At 37.3% G+C, this 15,629-nt stretch overlaps 1 protein-coding gene across 5 annotated transcripts in view; it reads right to left on the reverse strand.

Moving 5' to 3' along the window:
* The window catches only part of MAST4 (microtubule associated serine/threonine kinase family member 4), a 783,557-nt gene that overhangs the window by 54,684 nt on the left and 713,244 nt on the right, over positions 1 to 15,629 (reverse strand). For all 5 annotated transcript variants that reach the window (XM_027863400.1, XM_027863401.1, XM_027863399.1 and 2 more), the window contains 4 exons: positions 12,861 to 12,962; positions 9,775 to 9,907; positions 4,932 to 4,999; positions 1,268 to 1,353 (listed from right to left, as the gene is read on the reverse strand). In XM_027863400.1, coding sequence (XP_027719201.1) covers positions 1,268 to 1,353; positions 4,932 to 4,999; positions 9,775 to 9,907; positions 12,861 to 12,962 — 389 coding nt within the window. The remainder of the gene's footprint in view (positions 1 to 1,267; positions 1,354 to 4,931; positions 5,000 to 9,774; positions 9,908 to 12,860; positions 12,963 to 15,629) is intronic.

Raw genomic sequence — 15,629 nt, forward strand, 5'->3', positions numbered from 1 at the left:
ATCGGAAAAGGAACAGGTCAAAGCTGATTAAGAGTAGGACCATAATTCCTTAAATCTTAACTAAAATTCCACCTCCTACCAGAAGCCGTCTTAATTCCAGTATCTTCCCTGTGCTAATTATTTCCTATTCATCCTGTATATAGCTTGCTTTGTATGTATTTATTTGCATGTTGCCCCCCTCCTATTAGATTGTAAGCTCCAAGAGGGCAGGGACTATCTTTTGCCCCATTTTGCATCCCCAGCTCTTAGCTCAGTGCCTTGTACATAGTAGGCACTTTTAAGGTTGCTGTTGAGTCATTTTCAGGCTCGAACAACTCTTTGTGATTCCATTTGGGGTTTTCTTGGCAAAGATACAGGAATAGTTTTCCATTTCTTTCTCCAGCTCATTTGACAGATGAGGAAACTGAGGCAACCAGGGCTAAGTGACTTGCCCAAGGTCACACAACTAGTAAGGTCAGATTTGAACTCAGGAAGGAGAGTCTTCTTGACTTCAGGCTCCTCACTCTATCCACTAGCTGCTCCAGGAGGTACTTAATAAGTGTTTATTGAATCGAATTGAAATGAACAGCAATTGCACTTCCAGACTAGAAGAAATAGAGACCTAGTCTCCAAAAAAACTCCAAAAACATGCCTTCAAAGGGACATCATTACAGTGTTTTAGCTTGTAACTTAGACTTTAAAACATTCCAGGAGTGACATGAAGACTAAAATGAGTTGTCTGAACAAAGGACATGAGATAAATTGGATGGAAATTACGCAAAATTTAACTGAATCCTCTTATTTGAGCACTAGTCTTCCTATAGTGTTGGGGGTGGGGGGTGGAGGGGAAGGGTGCACACAGGAAGTAAATGGGATAATCTTAATGTTGGATTGCTGAATGCAATATGGCGCATTTATCCGAGATACCATCATTGCAGGAAAGATCTGACCCAAAGAGCTTTAGGCATTCCTCAACTATCCAATGCTTATTTCACTATTCTGGGGTGGGCAGATAAGAAAAGAGATATTATAAGAACCCCCTTTACCCTTAAAATCTGAAGGGGCAACTTCTAAGTTTATATTTATTCACTAATTCACTAGAAGGAAAAAAAAAGAGTTTTAACTTTACTTCACATGAGAAATCTTTGGTGAAAGATATGTTAATAAAGAAAACATTTTAAAAAGCCATTGCAAGATAATACCAGTTTAGTATAAGAGAATGATGGAGAACAAACATATAATTCTGTTACATTAAAGTACAACAGGAAGCTTATCTTGAATTACTCACCCATAAGCTCCATTGCTAATCAATTTGATTGTTTCAAAATCACTTTCCCGGGGTTTTCTTCTAAGTTTCAGTGAAGTATTAGAGCTCTTGAAAACAAGAAAGGAAAGTTAACAAATATTCTGACACAATGTGATTTAATAGCCAAATGAGTAGAAGAATATCATTCTGGGCTCTGTTGTTGAATATACTGAATTAAGAGTACTTTATCAAAAGGTATCTGTGAGGCAGCCTTTGAAATCAATCTGGCAAAGCACAAGTGCTAAACTTCAGGATGACGGTTTTAAATAGTTCACTCTCTCCTCTGCTCGTTACATTGCCTCATTTTTCATCCAAATGCTTGAAGAGAAAGGCATCAAGCTTTCTGAAGTCCATATCAATCTCCCAGACAAAACTGATCAGGCTCAGTTCACCTACAGGGAGCTGTTTGTGAGTATTTGATATCAAGATTTCTGAACGTATAGACCTGCTTCCATGCATGAGACAGAATAAAAATGTGATCCAGGGAATGGCTATAACAATGAGAACTGAGTTTTTCTACCCTTGACCAGGGCACATTAGTTGGCCTCAGTTTCTCTGAGCAAAATGATATTTGATGACAATTATCTGTCCCCCCACATAACTCTGGGAATGTCAGTGATAGGGCAGCCTTTGTAAGTACAATAACGCTTCCTTTATTTCTTCTAAACTTAATTTCACTGTGACCAAGGGAGCAGTTCAACATTAAAATCAAAGCCAATTAAGTACTGTCCTATTAGCACGTCGAGGTCAGCGTTATTTAGCCTGGCCCAGTTCTGGTGGCTGCTTCCATATTAGGAAAGAGAGCTCTGAATCTCCGCTCCTCCCCAACAAAAGTATTCTGTAAGGCCAAATAGAGCTACAAAACAGCCAATGCTAAGCTCAAATACTATATCCAGAAATGATCCAGTGACCCAGCTCATTCAATGGCCTCTGTCTCTAGTAGAATCAAGGATCAACTGCAGGGTTAGCAACCCTCCCTCCAGGGATCTGCTCCAATTTACCGACTGCTAAGACTCGATAACATGAAAGTATTGAATATCTTCCCTGATAGATTCATGACCTTATTGGTGTAGGGGCAACTCTTCATTTTGCATATCTTAACTCACCTTGGCTTTCTCATTTCATGCAAGTGTTGTCCTTTTTCTTCCATAAATCCTTCAGAGAAGATTCTACATGAAGCCTTTCCTGATCTGACCTGACCTGTTCCCTGCTAAGCTACTATTGCAGCCACTTTCCCCTCAACCCATATTCTCTTTTATTTATTGTATATAAATTCTTATATTTATGCAAGCCTTTCCTCAATAGACTGTAATCTCCTTGAGGGCAAGGAGTGTTTCATTTCTGTCTTTGAATCTCTATCACCTAGCACAGTCCTTGGCACCTAGTATGGTACTTAATAAAATGCTTGTAGATTGAATGACTAACAGGCAAATCTATCACTCAATACTCTAGAGACTTTCTTCAGGATCAGATAATATTTCATGTTTGCCACTGTGACACTTTGGGTTCTTCATCTCTTATCCTTTTCTCTTGCTATATTTCTAGCTTCTATTTCTAGTCACTTATGACAAGAATGATGTCTGTTATGTTATGTCTTGCATGTATTTTTTCCTTCACTCTTTGGGTAATCTGCAATTCTGAGTTCTTAGAATTTTGATATGTTACATGAAACTAAGCCATATATCATTCATGGGAAAATATGTTAAAATTTGTTAAAAGAATGCTTTGGCAATGGGGGTAACTTTGGGACCATTTAAGGTATTGTGCAATTTCCTAAAAACAACTCTTCCTGTTCTCATCCTTCTATTCATTTCTGGGCCTGGTTCATTATGCATCTGTAGTGCCTACCCAAGACTTAGATACCATCATACTAACTTAATGGGCTGGCTATGCAATGACTTGTCATAATCTAGACAGTATGCATTTTTGTAATGTTTTTCAGTGAAAGGCAGCCTAGGATTGGGGTTAGAGAGCTGGCCTTGAAGCCAAGAAGACCTAGATTCAAGTCGTGCCTCCAACACATACTGGTTCTGTGACCCTAGGCAAGTCACTTATCCTCTCATTGTTCTGGGCAACATTCTAAGACTATAATCTGCAAAGAAGACCAACCTACATCAGTAGAGTGAATTTTCACACATGGGAGTTCCCTTTATCAGTGCAATCACAGGTACAATCCCTCTTCCTGTCTCTTGTGAAGATCACTAGGCAAATCTCTTTGAGTGGTCACGAAGCCCAATGAGAATGTCCTGCAGCCTCAGTCTCAGAGCTTAGGACTTGATGCAATCAGCACAATGCCACATGGGAACAAGGGCATCAGGAAAATCTCACCATTCTGGAGAAATTCTTCTACATGAACTTTTGTAAAGAACCTCCTTCTTGACATATTAATTATTGTCATTGGCAAGTATATGTCTCCGAGTAATGAGTGGCCTCCCATTCCATAATTTAACAGTTATTTCTGTAGTTACATCTACCAAGGAATCTTTTAAGACCTTAACATATGCACTGGAGTCTTCCAGCTGTCATCTCTCTCATGGATGCAGGAGGGCATACTCTTTCACCTCAGATAAATTATTTTTTTAACCAATTAAAAAGTAAATAGCAGGGAGATCTATTTTCTATACATTGTGGTCAATTATTCGACTGTGAAGATATCATCTTACACAAAGAATCATGCAAGAAAGCCTGTTCTGTTCTCTTAATTTTCATCAGATACCCTTGATAATATAGTAGAAAGTGGAAACTTGGAATCTGGAGAGATCAAGGCTTGAATTTTGCCTTTGTCATTTACTAGTTTAACCACAGGCAAGTCACTGAACCTCTCCACAACCTCAGTGTCCTCATCTTTAAAATACGCATAAGAATGTCTATGAAGTCTTAACTTGGAGGATTGTTGTGGGGATCAAATGAACTAACATATTTGAGGTACTTTGCAGACCTAAAAGCAAGATAGGTCAGTAAGGATGATGATGGTGATGTAGGCATATAGGTCAGTTTTGCTGATATCTTCTTAATCACTTTTTTTGGTGTCAATATGTCTGGCCCCCCCCATTTTAGTGAATCTTTTTTTAATTTGAGATATTTTAAAAAGGCGATCTGAGTCCCTCTAAAATTGTGTTGATTCTCTGATTCAGTTGCTTTTCCCATCTTCATTTTCTAGCGTATCTAATGTGTTAAAACCCAGATGTAACATTTCTATTCTCATTTACCTGACACTAGATTATTTTAGAATTGTAGATAGATCTGTTTCAATTCACTTCTATTTGTTAGCCCCCTGCTTTTATCCATAAATGTTCTTGGGATACTCTGGCTTAGTTGGGTCTCACATTAAGCTTTCTGAAGGTTTGTTTTCACCTTCACTGTTTTCCTATTTTGTGAAATGATGTTGCTTATAAATTAGGGTTTATTTTTTCAAAACACAACTTTTACCTACACTAAATTTCTACCCTGACACCACAGTGTGGCATGGAAGTAACACAGATACCGAAGTAAGTAATGTACCATTATATCAACTTTTTGAAAACCAGTCATTTGCAAACCTAGCAAAGGGTACAAAGAAATACTGTGTAGCATAATTCAATTAACACAAAATATGTAGGTATTTAGTATTTACAAAGCAGCAGACTTTGCCAAAGAAAGCACTTACACTCACTGATTCATCAGTTTCTGGTGTTTCTGCAGTCCCACTATCATAGCTCCCTAGCTGTGCCATTTCTAAAGGGGAAAACAGAAAAGAAAGATTAGAACAGATACTTTAAAAGTTGCAAAAAGACAGAAGTGCTAGGCTGAAACCTGAAGGAGAAATTACATTTCTTACATGACAGAAAAAAGTAAAAATTGTAATTCCTAAATACTACAAAAGCAGAACCTTTGTTCTTTATAATTTTGTAATAGTTCACGATTCCTCCTTCTTTTGTCCTTTTCGTCATGTAAGTTTCCGCGATCTCCTCACTCCATGAAGATCCAAGCCCACCACCTGGTTGTGGGTATGTCTAGGCTCCAAAGAGCATCGTAAAGACTCTGTGACTTTAAAAACTTGCTGGGGACATGGAATGGGATTGAGATCAAAGACTCTCTATATCTGATGGGTAAGAGGTGGCAAGTTTTCTTACCTTCTCCCAGAAGATGCATTTACTACATCCCTGTGGCATCCATCTGAATGCCCCACTGAAAATAAACATCCATGGGCACATAGCTAAAATTATCTTTATGGGCAAAACAATCCACGCTCACCACCAGGGAGACATATGACATAGGCTGAAAATGAACATGCCACATATCCAGTGATGTACTGGTAAATGTTTCACAACTAGCTCTCTGAGAGGAAAAACAACTGTATGCATGAAATACTTTCGAGGTTTAATCGACATTATTAATATTTTCTCCATCACTTTCTAAAGTCTAGACAATCAACAAAACAATAAATCCAGCCCAGATTTACAGCCAATTTCTGAGGTATAAATGTTAACACTGAAATTTTAACAATTGGCTCTCAATAGGCTGTTGGTGCTGGCGTTGCTAGATGCCTGGCACCTGTCCCAATTCCACATGCCATAGCCTAAAGACAGAAGTCTGGTTATCCCTTTGCTCTGAATGAATGGATTCACAGAAGCTGTTAGATAACATCTAGTGTAGTGCCTCCTGAACCAATTTGGGAACAGGTTACTTTGGACAATTTACACCGAGAGAACCTTAGCGGGTGGTTTAGGGGAAGGGTCTAAGAGAAGAAGTTGGGGAAAAGTATGCAGCAAAGCAAAAAAAAAAAAGAGTGAAAAATTAATGAGGCATTTGTGATACATAAATTCGTATCTAATATTTAAGGGGAAATATCATTACAATTGACATTTTCTCCCCCAGTTTCTCTTACTTGTTAACTGACAGTCTTTATTATATCATACAGAACATTTTGGAACATGCACAGCTATTTTATAAATGAAGAAATGGCGATCTAAAAGTTAATTGGCATGCCCAAGGTCACACAGTAAGATAACAGCTGAGCGAGGACTATAGCCAAGCCCACCAGACATCTAGGCCAATGACCCTTCCATCGACACCACATATAAGTTTAAGGAGTCAGTCAATGATAGACTTGCAAAGGGTCATTTTTTAATATTACAAATCACTTTTCAAGAACAAATTTTTATTATTAATTATATACTTTAATTTTAAAAGTATTATCATTACATTATTATATAATAATATATAATATTATAATGTTATATATTGTAAAAAGATTTTATCATTATTCAAGAACAAATTTAATTGGCAATAGTTTTTGGACTATTTGAAATATAATATGCTAATGAATATTTCAAAAGTTACCTCCTACATCTTTAGGGATTACTGGAAAACTGCATTTAAATGATTATAAAATGGTAACTTTACATGATTTAAGTTAAAAATTAACCAAATTCATACTCTGGAGTAAATGTAATTTTTGCATTTTACCAACAAAAAAAATTTCAAAATGAGTATGAGCCAGGCAGAAAAGGTGAGTTTGAGTAACCACTTCCTGTTTTCTTCCCAATGCTGTCTAAAAGTGTCTAACAATATAAATGGTATGTATGGCTACAGAGCTGCTATCAAATGGATGTGGTTGGATCCACTCCTAAAGACTAGGTAAAATACAGCTATTATTTATTTGATGGTCCTCCTAAATGAAGTCATTCCTACCGACTAGGACTCTTGTTTACATTTTAATAATTTTGGCAGGTGTTGAAAAAACGGTGATACAAGGTGATGAAAGTTTAGAAATTGCACTTCAGCAGTTATATTTTAAATAATAACGTGGGTGGCTTAAAAGATCACCTTCCAAATTGAAATCAGGCATATAGAGGCTAGAAAATGATAACCTTTCTTTGACAAAAATGAATTACAGATGTCCAAAGAAATCCAACAGTGGCTTTATTCAAAATGAAAACAGGCTCACGAAGGCAGACAAGTGGCTTTTCGATTGCCAGCCCCAGTACTAAGGTTCAGTCTACGTGACATTTACCTCCCAGGGATAAACCTGTGAAGAACTAGGTTTATAATGCAATTGCTGACACGACCTTAAACTCCAATGGCGTGAAGAGTCACTATAATATATTTTGACAGCCTCCCCCACTCGAATTACTTTCATAAAAAAGAAACAAATTAAAAAATAGTTCTGTTTTAAATAGAATTTTTGCTAAATAACTATTATCTGGGAAACACATATTATTTATAAGCAGTGGGTAGTAATGGAATGGAACCGAGAGTCAGCTTTTGAAGCAGGGAGCTAAGGCATCATTTTGTAATGCCTGAAGAGATTTTTAAAACTCATCTAAATACCATTAAACATCTGCCCTTTTTATTTCATTGATTTGAACCATTTCTGAAGACTCATGATACAAAAAGGTAAAGACGGTAATTTAAAAGCCATGGGGAAAAAATTTCTCCCCAGGGAACTTTTCAGAAATGCAGTCACCAGTCTCTGATAAGTGATGAATCTGTTGTGGTATTGCTTTCAGTACAGTATAAATTTATCTGGCATTATCTCCCAGTAATGCATGCATCATTTCACTGGAAGAAAAGATACTATGGCCATAACAACAAACAAAGCAGGAGGAAATAGGAGAGATGGGTCTATAGCAGCAGGTTCCCTGGCTTCAGATGGGCAGAATCTTTGTGCCAACATTTACCACCATTACAAACAATTTAGCAAGATAAATACTGTTCGCAAATTCAGTCTAATGAACCAGGAAGACAATTTGAATGAAAAAATTCTTTCTCATTTCTGGACCTTTCTAGCCAGCACAAAACCTTCTGTTTTAATTGATGAGATCAAACCATGTAATGAAAAATGAAGGAAGTTTTTTTTTAAAGTAGTTTATTAACTGTAGTTTTTAAAAAATAGACAAACTATAGTTTTTAGGTCTGTTCTATAAACTGAGTGATTTAACAGAAATACCTCTACTTTTTCTATATGAAAGAAGCACAAACTCTTTTGAAGAAATATCCTTAAGTTTGATTGAGTTAATTCACTGTAATACTAGTATTTCCTTATTTTCTTAGCAAAAAGAAGCATACAAGAATCATAGAAAGATAGAGCTGGAAAGGACTCTAAGCAATAAACTGATTCAATCTCATTTTACAGGCAGGTAAACTGAGAACAAAATCCAGCTAGTGGAAGATCTGGAACTTGAACCCAACCTCATGTTTTAAGTTCAAGTCCAGAGTTCTTTCTATTATCTATTGTCTTCCAGTCATATCTGACTCTGTGACGCCCATTTGGGATTTTCTTGGCAGAGATAATGGAGTGATTTGCCATTTCCTTCTCCAGCTCATTTGACAGATGAGGAAACTGAGGCAAACAGGGTTAAGTGACTTGCCCAGGGTCACACAGCTACGAAGCATCTGAGACTAGATTTGAACTCAGTATGATGAGTCTTCCTGACTCCAGAACCATCACTCCATCCACTGAGCCACCTAGCTTCCCTTTTTCTATTTTACTAAAGTGTTTTTGTGTTGTATTATTTTTGTATTGTATTGTACTATGTGTATTTATATTGTACTATTTTGTTTTGTATTGTACTAAACTACATTTCTAGGATACAGTGACCCAGCCTGGAAATACTACACAGTACTCCTTACCTGGGAGAGACTATGTGACCTGAATCAGGGAGACCTGGAGTTATGGTCTGTCTCTGATTATGCACTGGCTGTGTAACCTTTGGAGAGTCACTTAACGTCTCATGCCAGTTCACTCTCTGTGATTAGAAGTTGCAAAACAAGGGGCGATATCCATTGGTAGTGGGAACTTCCTACCCTGTAGTTGTTCATATCAATGAAATCTCAAGTCTGGTTCAGGGATCTCCCTCTCACTCCCACCCTATATTTCTAACCCAAGAGTTATTTCAAAATATTCATTATATTACTTTCAATAAAAGTTTACTTATTTGCTTTATTTATTTCTGAAAGAAAATACAAAGTATCTTCAAAAGGAACCAATGAGATGCAGCCAGATTGTTGGATAACCAGTCAGAGAAATGTTTTCCTTGTAAGCACAGACATTTGGTACTAGGAAGGAAAAATACTCCTTTAATATTTAATATTTCAAATGATAAAGTATTGAAATAATGGCTTAACATACCTACACACACATCTCATTTCTTATTTACATCTTCCAAATTCACATGCACAGCCTGTGCACATTATGAATATGAATGCTTCTCTGATTGCTCTGAGCCTGGTGGGACACTAGGATGCCCAGCTCTGTCCATGGACACCCTAAACTGGAGGTAGTTAAAAATATAATGAGACTACTTTCTGGGTCAGCATGGAATGGTGACAGTTAATTTGGCTTGTGAGTAGAGGTTGGAAATGGCAGAATAGTCCTTTATGGAACAGTCAGCAGGTAATGGAACCTGGCAGAGCAGTGTCACAAAGAATAAAGAAAGCATCCCTGAGAGACGCCCTTTCCCCTTTCCCACCCGCTATACCCTGAGTGTTCAGTAACGGACATTTACCTTCCAAAGGATCCTTATTTAGTCCCAGCTGACTGATGATATACCGAGGAATGTCTGTTTTAATGCCTTGCCCTTCCTTTGCATGGCCTTCAGCGGCTTCCAAGAGGTAGTAAAATTCTTCAGGATCAAACTCCTAGTTGAGGACAAACAGAGTCAAGTTAAGTCTGAGCTGGTAGTGGGAGTTCTAGGTTCACGGGATCGTAGGTTTAGGGCTAGAAGAGCCATGGAGTTCAATTTCTTTATTTTAAAGAAGACATAGAAGAAAACAGCATAACAAATTGTCCAGGGTGAGACAGCTAATAAGTGTCTGAGTCCTGTAGGACTCAAACTCAGTTCTTTCTGACTCCATGTCATGCACATTAACCACCATGTCAACCTATCCAATCTCCTCATTTTATAGATGAAGAAATTAATGCACACAAACAGAAAGGAACTTTACTAATGTCACATAGCTCACAAGAGGCAGAGCCAGAACCCCAAATCTGACTCCCCAAGACTTCCACTACACCATATCCACCCTATCCCTTTTTCTCCACAAAGTAAGGTTCCTTTTCACCAACATTTTGTGTAATTATTGAATACCACACATACTTGACAGGTTCTGGTTTGGGCAATATTTAGAGGCATCAAAGGACTGAAAACATTTAGAGTTATTTCAGATCTTAGTTTAAGTTCCTAAAGCCTGCACAAAGCACACTTCTGTTTATTCATTATGTATACAATCTATAGATAACCCTCTTTCCCAATTTCCTTTGACTTAAAAATCACTATATTTACTTCCAGACCTCCCTATTATTGAAAAGGAAGTCAAAATGTTTAGTTACTAAGCTAAATCCAGCTCACTGTCCCACAATGAAATAGTCTGAACCTTAATTTCACTTCTTTGAAAGAATTGTAAAAGTCAGGAAACCAAAAGACTTTCTCTCCTGTAAGACCTGATCTCACTAAAAACTAATCAGTATATTAGCAAACAGTCAAAAAATGTTTCCTTATCATCTCCCAAATTATTAGCTGATTATTGCCCTTATAAAACAAAACTAGGAGAAATATCAAAATATCTTTTCTGTTAGCTAGTGAACTAATATATGATTAATATAGACATGATAAGATTCAGTAGAGGAAAATATGGCATACAACCTTCCTTAATACTTCAAGTTACTTTAAAATTTACGTCACAAATGTCTATACTTCTAAATATTTTTATACAACATTTCCCTGGATGCAGTAATATCCATTTAGGCGACTGCATAGTAAGATTTTGCTTTTATTTTTTGGTAAGGTTTAAACAATCTTAACAATTAATTTAATTTCCTCAGGTTTTTTTTTAATGTATTAGCATTTTGGAAAACTTTTGAAATTGTTAGCTTAGAACTTCAGTATTTCACCTGAAACCTGCTCAAGAAAGTTTTTTTGAAGAACAAATCACTAAATCAATAAATGCCAAAACCAATCTGCCCGTGTAGTTTGCCCATGCAGTTACCAATGTGGTGGGCCTGAGGCATATAATATATGAGTGTACTGCTGAACACCTTCCCATGAAACCATCCAAAAATGGGTCCTTAGACTCAAATTGGACTTGAAATCACACTGACAGCAATACTAGATACTTCAAAGCGATTCTGAAGTTGAGAGGCTATAATTAAGAGTTCTGTTCTCTCCTGATCATGATTGTCTTTTCTTCTTCTCTTTTAAGCTGTCTTCTTTGCTCTTCTGTAAAGTAGCTGACAATCCATGGCTATGATTTAGAGCTTCCGTGTTTCTTTTGTGCTCACCTGCTCTCGGAGCTTTGATTCTGCCCCGAGGTCCTGCCCATCTATAAAGATCCTCACCCAAATCAGAGGTTCAAACTACATTTTCTTTTCCCCATCAGTTAAGAGAGAAGGGGAAGAGAATGAGCACTTATATAGAGCCTACAAATATTATCTCATTTGATCCCCACAACTCTGTGAGGTTAGGTGCTTTTATGATCCCCATTTTACAGTTGAGGAAACAGAGGTTAAGTGACTTGGCCATGGTCACACAGCTAGTTAAGTGTCCGAGGCCACACTTGAACTCAGGTCTTCCTGTCTCCAGGCCCAGCGCTTTATCCACTGCGTCACTTAGATGTCTGCTACATTAAATAGTTTCATGGGGCTTATGTGTATTTCTCTGGAAGGGTCATTCAGGTTTTACCTAGGCTACTGTCTCCCTCTTTGGCTATATCACAAAATGGTTGAGAATTGAAAAAATCCAAGCAAAAACACTCTGAAAAGTGTCACGCATCAAGATTATTAGTACTACCTTTGTGAAACCCAAGTTACATTTTTATTTTCAGGCCTGTTTAAATCTCTTATAACAGCAACTAGCCTATTTTAAAAGTTATGTGTATTAATGACTCACATTTGTTGGTAATTTTCTTTCATGTAAATAGCAAAGAACATGTATATTCAAAAAACATACAACCAAAAAACTGTGTGAGAGGAAAAAGAGATCCTTTGCCAAAATCAAGTTCCCATGAGTTGACTGAAATACTGCTATAAAGAATGAGTCCTTGAGAGCCTCTCTGCTCAGCCCCGGATGCTGCTCCAGCCTCCATACTGCTTCTTGCTAATACTCAACAATGGTATGCCAGCCCAGCCTTTCTTACACCCTTCTGCTGACTCATTTGAGCACCAAGTCTGTTTCCTCCACCACGGCATCATTGTTGGGCATCCCATCTCCAGTTCCCTCTCCCCTGAAAGCTCTGTTACTCTGCAAAACCCATGCACCTAAGCCACCTATGGGGGCCATGAGCCAGGGAGCTGGTAGAAACGAATCCTGAGGAACCAAGTCTCAATACGACTAACTCTTGACTATCTCTCAAATCTGGCCTAGTGATGTTGCAGCCCATCTATTAGCACTCCAGGAGCAACGTGGTCTTCCTCAAAGGTCAGTTCATATATTACCATCAGTTCTGAATAAACTGGAAGTCTGGTAAGTAAAACATCGTATGGCTTCCATTTTAATGCAGAGATTTTGTGCTGATCAAACCTAAACTTCTTTCCAATATTGCCTCTTTCCAGAGTTAAGAAATAAGAAACCCTCCCCATGTCACCTCAACCACTTACCAGGCATTCCAATAAGCGGGCAGGGCGGGCAATAACTATCAGAATCTTGCGAACCAGTTGTTTGATAAATGCCAACTCTCCACTTTCTGAACGGTCGTGAGCCTGAGAAAGGGCAAGAAAAAAAGAGAGATGATGCAAAATGGTGAAGTTAAATGGTAATCACCAAAGCACGTAAATCAGACGACAGAAAAACACCCAGTATCATATGTGATTCTTTTTCAAGTGGGGGTTGGGTGGGAAAGTAGTTACAAGACTGAAAAGCTAATATCTTTTTGCTATTTGGTTGTTTTTTAGCTGTGTTAGGCTCTTCATGACCTCATTTGGGATCTTCTTGGCAAAGATACTAGAGTGGTTTGCCATTTCCTTCTCCAGCTCATTTGACAGATGAGGAAACTGAGGCAAACAAGGTTAAATGACTTGCCCAGGGTCACACAGTTATTAAAGCTAGTAAGCTAATATCTAGAGGATGTCATATTCATACAAATACACATGCATGTGAAGATGGTATCCTCTAGGTATTAACTAGCTAATCTCATAAAAAGTTTCTCTAGCTACAGAACAGCTAAGGTTCATTTCATGGAAAACAAAATACTAAACCTTAATTGCAGAAATTTTACCGTCTGATTTTTAAGGCAAATGATTGATCTGTCAATAGTTTTAGTCTGAATCGCGAATAAAGATGTTACCATTATTATAGCTTGTTGCTGTTGAGGCATTTCAGTCATGTCTGACCTTTCATGACCCCAACTGGGGACTTTTTAGTAAAGATACTGGAGTGTTTTGCCATTTCCTTTTCCAGCTCTTTTTACAGATTAGGAAACTGAGGCAAACAGGGTTGATGGAGTGACTTGCCCAGAGTCACAAAGCTAATAAGCAATCTGAGGCCAGATTATAATTCAGGAAGAGGAGTCTCTATTTGAAGCCCCATTTTTTGGAGAGGAAAGTAATGTCTACACACCTAAACTAACGTTCGCTTCACTTGTGATAGTCTGAATGAATTTTCCTGTCATCCAAGTAATTTAACACATTCAAGGAAGAGACAACACATATATGAAATGTGGATAAAATTCAAATCTAATCATACTTCCAAAATACTGGAAGGAGTTGGCAGCCATGTTTAGTTCAGGTCACTGGATAATGCTCAGATTTTGGTACATGTATGGGTACATATATGGTACACATGTAGTATGTATATATATATGGAGATAATATAAATACACATATGTCTCATGTAATACTGTGTAGCTATCTGTTTTTAATTCAATTTCTCCTAATACAGTGGTTCTCAGTGTTTTTGTTTTTACTCAGCTGACCCCTCAACAAAAACAAAATGTAGTGTGAATCCTCAGGGTAATTTAATATACTACTCATTATACCCTTTTACACTTGTTCATTAAGGGTTTACAATCACTACAATGAAAACTTTTACCCCAAAAGCTCCAAATTAAAATACATATTATAAAATTATGATAAAATATGACATTTTATCCTACCTATCATTATGAAAACTCAGTATCTAAACTTTAAATAAATCAATGTGTGCACGATCACAAAAGTTTATAAATTGCTCCAGAAACTCATTAAATCAATAAACACTTATAAAGTACCAACTAGGTGTAAGACCCTGTGCTAAGTACTGAGAATATGAAAAAAAGGCAAAAGACTGTCCCAGCCCTTAAGGAGCTCACTTATAATACTTTGAACACACACATGCTTGTTGCCATAAAGGAAAAGAACATATTTTAAACATAATTGGGCAATTATTTACTATTTATGGCACCACTACAGAATTTTTAGCATGAAATCCCAGGACTGCCAACAAGAACTCTCAGGGGGTTTGCAGACTACGAAACAGGAAGTACTGTTCTATTAGATAGACTCTGAGGTCCATGACAAAAGGAACCATGTCTTATCTAAACTTTGCATTTCCTTCTAACACCCAGGATAGAAGTCTAGGGCAGGGGCTCTTCTGTATTTGCATTTCTGGCACTTGGTACAGAGCTTGACAAATGGTTTTCATCCATGCTATACATGGTAAGCACTTAAAAGTTTATTTAGATTGAGACTATTGTTTTTTAACATGGCCAACATAGGAATTTGTTTTGCCTGACCATACAGGTTTGTAACAACTGTTTTGCTTTTCTTTCTCACTGGGGAAGGGAAGGGAGAGAGATAAGGGAAGGCAGGTGGGAAGGAGAGGTTATTTTTATTCATTAAAAAAATTAAATGAAAAAGGCAAAAATGTTTGTTTAATAAATGAATGCATCTTCTTATTCATACTCTATCTGTATATATTGTGTTCTAATTTTAGGATATCTAGAGCCATTCAATACCACAATTTAACTAAACAAGTGATTTTTTTCCTTTCCCCACCTTCTTTTTATCTAGACATGAGGGGCAATAAGGTACTGTGGAAAGCATATTGGATTTAGACTCAGAGGACCCAGGTCTGATCTTTGGCTGTACTATTTATAGCATGACTGTATGACCTCAGGCCAGTCACTGAACCTTTTCTGGGCTTCATCTCTCATCTGTAAACTAAGAGAACAAGAGTAGCAGATAACCTTGAAGGTCCCTTCCTGTTCTGAAGCAGTGATATGAAACTTAGTAAGTACAATTTTTTAAAATTGCAGAATATAAAGAATCAAAAGTTCAATTTCATAAGTACCACCAAAAAAGAGACCTCTAATTTTACTAAGGATATAACATACATGTATATATGTATACATACAGTACACGTGTGTAGATATACATGTGCACATACACACA

The sequence above is a fragment of the Vombatus ursinus genome, unplaced genomic scaffold, assembly GCF_900497805.2.
Source record: "Vombatus ursinus unplaced genomic scaffold, bare-nosed wombat genome assembly UNPS02014772.1, whole genome shotgun sequence".
Lineage (NCBI taxonomy): Eukaryota > Metazoa > Chordata > Mammalia > Diprotodontia > Vombatidae > Vombatus > Vombatus ursinus.